This window comes from Physeter macrocephalus, chromosome 20, assembly GCF_002837175.3.
Source record: "Physeter macrocephalus isolate SW-GA chromosome 20, ASM283717v5, whole genome shotgun sequence".
Classification (NCBI taxonomy): Eukaryota; Metazoa; Chordata; class Mammalia; order Artiodactyla; family Physeteridae; genus Physeter; species Physeter macrocephalus.
The window spans coordinates 56,692,735-56,701,080 of NC_041233.1; the positions used below are offsets into that span (position 1 = coordinate 56,692,735).

General features: G+C 46.4%; 1 protein-coding gene across 1 annotated transcript in view; it reads right to left on the reverse strand.

Annotated features, from left to right (window-relative positions):
* Positions 1–6,749, reverse strand: part of PKD2L1 (polycystin 2 like 1, transient receptor potential cation channel) — a 40,543-nt gene extending 33,794 nt beyond the window's left edge. Inside the window, 2 exon segments of the mRNA XM_055081434.1 lie at positions 5,827–5,940; positions 6,351–6,749. Coding sequence (XP_054937409.1) covers positions 5,827–5,940; positions 6,351–6,585 — 349 coding nt within the window. The 5' untranslated portion in view covers positions 6,586–6,749.
* Between the last annotated feature and the right edge of the window lie 1,597 nt (positions 6,750–8,346).

An 8,346-nucleotide genomic window follows, 5' to 3' on the forward strand; every position in this document is an offset into this window, starting at 1 on the left:
CGGAGCCTGTGCTCCGCAACGGGAGAGACCACAACAGTGAGAGGCCCGCGTACCGCAAAAAAAAAAAAAAAAAAAAAAAAAAAAATTAAATAAATAAATAAATAAATAAATACAGCAATAAAAGGAAAGAAAAGTAATCAGCTGGTAGAATTCTCTCAAGAGTCTGCTTCTTTTAGGGTAGGGCAGGGAGTTATCCTTGATAAGACGTTGATGGGTGTTAATAAATTAATGTGTAACAAATTTGCATGCAAAAAGACTGCTTAGAATGTGAGTCAGGCTGCTAGTCCCCAGTTGGATTCCTACTTCTGCCACTTATTTGCTGTGTGACCTTGGGCAAGCTATTTGCCGTATCTAAACTTTTCCCGATTTGTAAAATGGGAGTGATAACAAAACCAATTTCTTAGAGTTATTGGAAGTAGTCAATGAGATAATGTACCTGGCATTGTGCCAGGCACATTGAAAAATTATTCAATAAAGCTTTGTTGTTTGTGCTGTTGATAATGACGCTGATGATGGTGGTGGTGGTAGTGATAAACTGGGGTCTTCTGGAGAAAATGCCTTAACCTAAAGGTTTAATGTCAGAAGTGGATGCTGCTCAAATGATACTATCCCTAAATGTGGAGCCAACTACAAATTTGAAATGTATTTTAAAAATAGACATTCTAGGGACTCCCCTCGTGGTCCAGTGGTTAAGAATCCACCTTCCAATGCAGGAGACGTGGGTTCAATCCCTGGTCGGGGAACTAAGATCCTACACGCCGCGGGGCAACTAAGTCCAAGCACCGCAACTACTGAGCCTGCGCACCGCAACTAGAGAGCCTGCGAGCCATGACTAAGACCCAACGTAGCCAAAAATAAATAAATAAATAAATAAATAAATAAATTTAAAAATAGACTTTTTAGAAAGGACTTTAATTTTTAGAGCAGTTTTAGGTTCAAAGCAAAATTGAGTGGAAGGTGCAGAGATTTCCCATACACCCCTCACCTCCACATACGCACAGCCAGAGTGGTACATGTTACAACTGATGAACCTATGTTGACACATCACCATTACCCAAAGTCCATACTTTACATTAGGGTTCACTCTTGGTGTTGTACATTCTATGCATTTAGACAAATGTATAATGACATGTATCTACCATAATAATGTCATACAGAGTAGTTTCACTGCCCTAAAATCCTCTGTGCTTTACCTACTCATTTCAGCTTCCCCCAAGACCCCGGCAACCACCTGTCCTTTCACTATCTCCATAGTTTTGCCTTTTCCAGAATATCATGTAGTTAGAATCATACAGTATATAGTCTTTTCAGATTTGCTTCTTTCTTGAAAGGTACTTTTTACAAACAGACTAAAAGATCAAGTATTTTGAAATTCCCCTAGATAACACAAAGATAAATACTATCAATAATTGTGTTAGATTCTTTATATATGTTATCTCCATAAGATAAGTATTATTAACCCTGTTCTACCAACAAGGAAGTGCCTAACATCACAAAACCAATAAGCAGAAGAGCTGGTATCTGAATCCAGTTTGTCTGACTCCAATGTTCTATCTTTCCATTTTGCCACAGTATTTATCTTAATGCCAATATGGGTCCTGGAGCATCTGAATCTAGTTTCAGGAACTGACAGGGAAAAGCAAACTGGTACAGTGCGTATCCATATCATGGCAGCATACCACATGTCATGGCAGCTCTTAGAAGACAGCATCGTGATAGAACAACACAACAGCCACTCTGCTTTATACCAGATTCTATGGCCAGGACTTGCATCCCCGTCCTTAGGCAGGACATCTTAGTCAGCACACTGCCTAGCAAAATTAGGTGGGTCTAGTTTAGTGTTTCTTAACATTTTTTTGTATTGTACCCTAACCCAGGAGCCTCTTTAGACATTGTATTCCTAATCACCCTCCACCCTAATTATATTTTAATACCACATATATTCTCTACATTTGCTTATGTACCATGGCCCTTTGGAGAGCCAAAAAGCTATAGAAATATCTAAGTGGGATTTTTTTTTGCCCTGAAAGGAACTACTTCCACCCCTTTGGGGGCTATATCATCCCCACTGAGAATATATAGTCTAGTTGCAGGTGGCCAGAGCTCAGGGAGGCTGAGGAAGCTGAGATGCCAGACAGGTGAGGTCAGGACCCTGGAGAGCACCAAAGAAGCCCTACAGAGACCATGTCCAAGGCTCAATGTTGCCTGAAGATTAGCCTGAAGGAAGGAAGGGGCTGGGAGAGCATGGGGCCTAGGAAACTAGTTTTAGTAGTATTTTATTATGTGTTGTAGGAACCATCGGAATGTGAAGGCCTCCAAATTCTCTTTCGTAAGAATGTTCTTGAGGGGGCTGGCAGTTTGTGCTTATAACTCTTCAATGGCTCCCCACAGGGTCCTCAGGATAGCTGAGTTTATCACTACCATCACAAGTTTCTCACTACCATCACTACCATAAGCTCCATATCATACCTTATAAGACCCTTCATGACCCGCCCCTGCTTAAATGACCAGCCTTGTCATCTTTTACTACTTTGTTCTTCAAACTCTCTGCTCCAGCCACACTGATGCACTCTCACTAAATCATGCCCTCTGTCACTTCTGGGGCTTGGCACATGCTGTTCTTTCTCCCCAGAAACTTCCCTTGTCTTTACCTCTCTTTCAGGGAGCTAAATTCTCATCATTTTTCAGATTTTAGTTTAGAAATTATTTCCTCTGCATGTCCTCATATATTCCCCAAATCTGGATACAACTGAAGTAACAGCATCACAGAACTCTGAACTGGTCAGACTGACTATGGAGTATTTTGTCCATTACTGGGCATCATATAGATCAGGCCTAGAGACAGGCAACCAGGATGGTGAGCATTATGGAATATTTTTTACTATATGCTAGGCACTGAGGTAATGACTTCATGGATATTGCCTCATGTACCTTATGGAATAATCTTATTGGATTGGGTAGGTACAGATGAGAAAACTGAAACTCAGAGAAGTTAAGCAACTTACTCAAGGTCCCTCACCTGGTAAATGGTAGAACCTGGTGTTTGAACCCAAGTCTGTGTAAATTCAGAGCCCATGCCTTCAATCTCTGCATAATTCCACTTCTGGAAACCATATTATAATGACTGGTTTAGTGAGAAACTAGAAGGTAACTGATCCAGAGAACATATTACCAAGGAGAAACATGATAGCCATATTCAGTCACAGTTGAAGGGCTGTCACTTTGGAGAGTAACAGGGCAGTAGATGGCTCAATAGAAGGAAGTTCTCAAAAGGAGAAGAAGAGCTCCTGAAAGGCTCAAGGATCAGTCATCTCTGTATATCTCAGTCCAAGGTCTGGCACAGAAAGGGGAGCTCCGTGGATGAAAGGAAATAGGGCTTCCCAACAGTAGAAGAGCTGCCCCATGAAAGAGTGAAACTCCCATGGATGTTCCCCACGATGGGGCTGTTTGGTCACCTGACAGAGAACCACAGGAGGGATCTTGGAGAAAGAATTTCTGCATCCTTGAACTAGATAACCTCTAAAGCTCCTGGCCACTTAAGGATTCTGTAATTATTGGACTGAGTCCACGACTCAGACTTTGGCAAGTTACAGACCATCTAGTATTTGTCAGTGCACTGAGATCTCAAAAAGTAGAGAACACAAGTGGATAGGACTTCTGGGCTCCCAGAACTTAAGCTTCCCACCCTGAAGACAGAATGGTTCACTCTAACTCTGGGGAGCTAGAAACCTCCCAATCTTGCTCCAAAGGCTAACCTGGAAATGGAGATACTCGAGTCATTTATAGAGAAAGGCTCTGCCTGCAGGTTACAGCTGCTGTCACAGGATCTGAAAAAGGAGAGAAACACTCCTTCCTAGCAGATGGTTGAGACAAAAAGTCAATATGTCAACAAATGAATTTCTGAGAGTCATTGCTGAAAGGAATCAAATGGGCCCCCAAAAATGTACACTGGGTTGACTGTTGTTCCCCACATCCTCTGCCTCCTTTCACTCCATGCTGATGGCCTGTGGTAAACATGCAGAACTGTCCCGTCTATCCCCACAGGGTGAGTTCCAACAGAGTACAACCAAAACAAGTGTTCAGCTTTCCTAGAGGGCTCATACACATGTGGATAGCTCACAAAGATGATGAAATTTTTAACCAAAACTTATATAATCAGACCTTCAGATTCTACTTGCAAATGATTCATGCATCCTAAAAAGAACAGAGGCTTCTGTGGGGTATAAGGTCACCTAGTAATGGAGGCACCTTAGTTGTAAGGTCCAAGCTGCAGCTTCACTCAACACACGCATACACACACAACTCTATGAAACGAGCCAAAATTCACTTGTGCAAAAATTTAAAGAAGCAATTAATAGGAAAGCAAAGCATGTTTATCTGTAGACCTTATAGCATCTGTTTGGTCCACCTTTATTATTATCTCCAATTCTTTGACTCTATTCTTCCATGGTTCACTGATCTATCTATTCACTTGCTTCTCTCAACTTAGAGACCAAACCTTCCCAGCTTATATCTATAGATAGATCTTCAGATAAGCTTCCCTCAAAGCCTGTGGCATGGTGCTCTTTCACATGGGAGAACCTTAGCTGCACTGACTACCACACCATTTGCATCTTTAATCCTTTTATTAAGGATCTGAGCTCTAAGGCCTGCTGAATCTTTTTCCTCCTGCATCCAAAGAAATGTGGATCAGACCTAGTATAATAACTCTGTGAAACCCACCAAACTATTTTTTCTGAACAGAAAGGAGTGTCTTGGGACTTCCCTGGTGGCACAGTGGATAAGAGTCCACACTTCCAATGCAGGGGGTCCGGGTTCAATCCCTGGTCAGGGAACTAGATCCCACATGCATGCCATGGCTAAGAGTTCACATGCCACAACTGAGGAGCCCAGGAGCTGCAGCTAAGGAGCCTGCCTGCCACAACTAAAACCTGGTGCAACCAAATAAATGAACAAATAAATAAATAAAAAGAAAGGAGTGTCTTCCACTCTTTACAGAAGGGTAAAAACTTCCACCTGCTAATAGAAAACAGTGGCTGTTAAGTAGATATCAGGAACTTGAACTTAAAAAGTGGATTCCCCTTATAACACTTGACGAAGTAACCTGTATTAAAAGCTTTCCAATAGTCTGCCTTTTTCTCCTGAACTCAGTGACAAGTTCTTTTTAATGAAAAAATCTTAAGCTGAAAAGGTATAAAATAGAATGTTAGGGCTTCCCTGGTGGCGCAGTGGTTGAGAGTCTGCCTGCTAGTGCAGGGGACACGGGTTCGAGCCCTGTTCTGAGAGGATCCCACATGCCGCGGAGCAACTAGGCCCGTGAGCCACAACTACTGAGCCTGCGCGTCTGGAGCCTGTGCTCCGCAACAAGAGAGGCCACAATAGTGAGAGGCCCCAGCACCGCGATGAAGCTAATGCAGGGGACATGGGTTCGAGCCCTGGTCTGGGAAGATCCCACGTGCCGCCGCGCAACTAGGCCCGTGAACCACAACTACTGAGCCTGCGCGTCTGGAGCCTGTGCTCCGCAACAAGAGAGGCCACAATAGTGAGAGGCCCCAGCACCGCGATGAAGAGTGGCCCCCGCTTGCCACAACTAGAGAAAGCCCTCGCACAGAAACAAAGACCCAACACAGCCAAAACTAAATAAATAAACAAATGTGGGGTTTAAAAAAAATAGAATGTTATTATTGATATAAAGATCCCAGGGCACAGCCTGCTCATACAGATGGAGGCTGTCCCCACAGATGTTGCCCACAGAGGTGTGTGCCCAGTTGTTGTACACATAGATGTTCTCACACACAGATGTGCACAGAGACAGATGTTACTCACAGAAACAAATGTCCACCAGGAACACGATGTACACCAAAAGCTCCCGCAGGGTGGTCTTGACATAAAGTTCCTGGTTCTCAGCTGTGTTCTCAGTCAAGGTTGTTCCCCAAAGTCCTAAGGGAGGGACATTGGAAAGATGCCCAGGATTCCCAACAGCAGGGTTCCTTCCAGTTACCCTACCTATCAGTCCCTGGACTTTATTCTCATTTCCACCCCAGCCCTTTTACCTGTCACCTTATCCCAGGTGGGGCAGTCTAAGGCATCATCACATCCATGTCTTCCCTCAAACTAGCTCCCTCATACCCTTCTGGGTCCCCAAGAGATGACTGTGCCAGGCTCTCCCTCTGGGAGACCACTAGACTAGCCTCTGTACTCTGGGGCATTCAGCTCTAATGCAGACCATTCACAAACCCCAAAGACACACAGATTCCACCTCTTCTTCAGACTGTATTCCCTTCCAACAGCTTCTGTGGACCCCTTCTCCTGACTCCAGTATCTCAGGAGAATCCTCCCCCACCAGGTACCTCTGATGCCATGACAGATCTGAAGGCAGCAACTGGACACCAGGGTCTTGTGTGCCTTCTCCTGGGGTCCATCTTCAGGCTTCTTAGGTTGGGATGGAGGAGGCACCACACTGGAGATGGTACAGATCCTCAGTGTCCCACGGGGGGAGGGGGCGCCACTGTAGGCGGGGTTGTCCCAGGCTCCGCTCCCCAGCTTTTGTAGCTCCTGCCCCTCGGGACATTGCACAGCATTCATGGGGAATGAGGCAGGAGACCTGGCACTTCAGGTAGCCACTCTCACCTGGAGAAAGAGAGAACAAAGACACAGCCCAGCCTAGCCAGCAGAGGGCTAAGGAAAGGGAGCGTGAGAGCAGCTGGTCTCACACAGCCTCTGTCTCCTGCCTTTTGTAGGGGGAAAGCGGTGCCTGTTCAGGGGAGGGAGCAGAGAAGGGTGGGAATGACCATCAATCCTATCAGGGGCTCTCCCCCCGTCTTGCTGCAAGTGCCGGGGACAAGAAGAAATGGAGTGGGAGGGAGCTGGGAGCCAGGGGCTTGATGGGGAATAGGAGGGTGTGGAGACTGGGGCTGGAAGGAAGGAGGGGTGAGAGGTGAATGCTGTGGGGAGAGGAGGGCTGCTTGCAGATGGGGCCTGGGAAGGATGGTCCTGAGTCAGACAAAAGAGGTGATGAAAGAGCAATGGGTGGGGCTGGGAGGAGAGGGAGGCTGGCCGACTCCACAGCAGGTCTGAGTTCATGTCCACTAAAAGCTCCTGAAAGGGCCGCCATGGATGGGGTGGGGACCAAGGGCAGGCACAGGAGACTGAAAAGTGTTGCCTCCCTCCCAGGCTCAGCCAACGGTGTCTGAGGCTCTTTTACTGTCTCACCTGGAGCTGCCCCCTCTCCTACCTCATTCCACCCCCACAGCTGGGGGAGAAGGATAGTGGCAGGAGGACCCTCTGCATCAGATACTTAAGGGACAGGCTTTCCGGCCACTGATGAGGAGGGGAAAAGCCTGCAGAGTTCCAGATTATCTGTATCCTTTTTTCCGAGATCTGCCCTCTTGTAGCTTATGGGTGAGCTATACTGCTAGAAAGGCCTTCTTTGAAGGTGTAGGGCTCAGCCTAGGGAAAAGGCTAAGCACTGCCTGGGAAGATGGATCAGAGAGCAAAGGGCAAGGACTGTGTGACCTGAGACTCCTTAAGGGGAAGGTATATCTGGACCCAGCTCAGTTGACAAGCTTATCTTGTGGCTCTGCTTAGTACTGGACCTAGAACTGAAAGCAGGAGCACAAAATGCTCATAGAAGAGGTATCCAGGCTGATCTGCTTTTTATCCGGTCTTGGTTTCTGAATCAAAACCCTGGCAAGGACCCTTGAGCACATCCTTGCCTGTGCCCGGATCCAGCCTCTGATCACATGCCCTGGCTCGTTCGTCTACAGGCTCAGTATGGGGCTTGTCCCACAAGTGCAGGTGGTTACCTCCTCCCTGATGGCTGGAGTGGGGGCTGCCCTCTCTCCAGCTCCTGGCTCCCCATCTGGGCTACTCTACTGATACTGTGGCCTGAAGCCCACCTTTGTGCTCAGTAAAACATCAGCCTGGTGGAAGTCACCAGTCTTAAGTGTCCCCATAAAGAGATCCTGATCCCAGACAACCCAGGGCTGGGGTCAGCTCCTTGATAAATAAATGTACCTCAGCATCAGAGATAGCGCCTGTCTTACCCCTGGGTCTGCTGCATGGAGTTCCTGCCCCAGGCCCAGATATTATGAAGGGAATTAACTCTCTGTCTGGGCTGGAGCTAAGGCCAGTCTGTGAGCTTTCCTAGATGGAGGAGTTCCCATCCTTCCATTTTTTTGGTTAGTGGGACGTACATTCCAAGGTGTTTGTTTTCTTTGGGAAGACAAAGGATCAGGAACTGGGCCTGTACTGCTCATTTTGTCTGAAATCGTCTGATAGTGAAGGAAAGGGAGCTGCTACCTCTCACCCACATACTTTTCAAACAGTTGCAAAAGGACCCCTGGC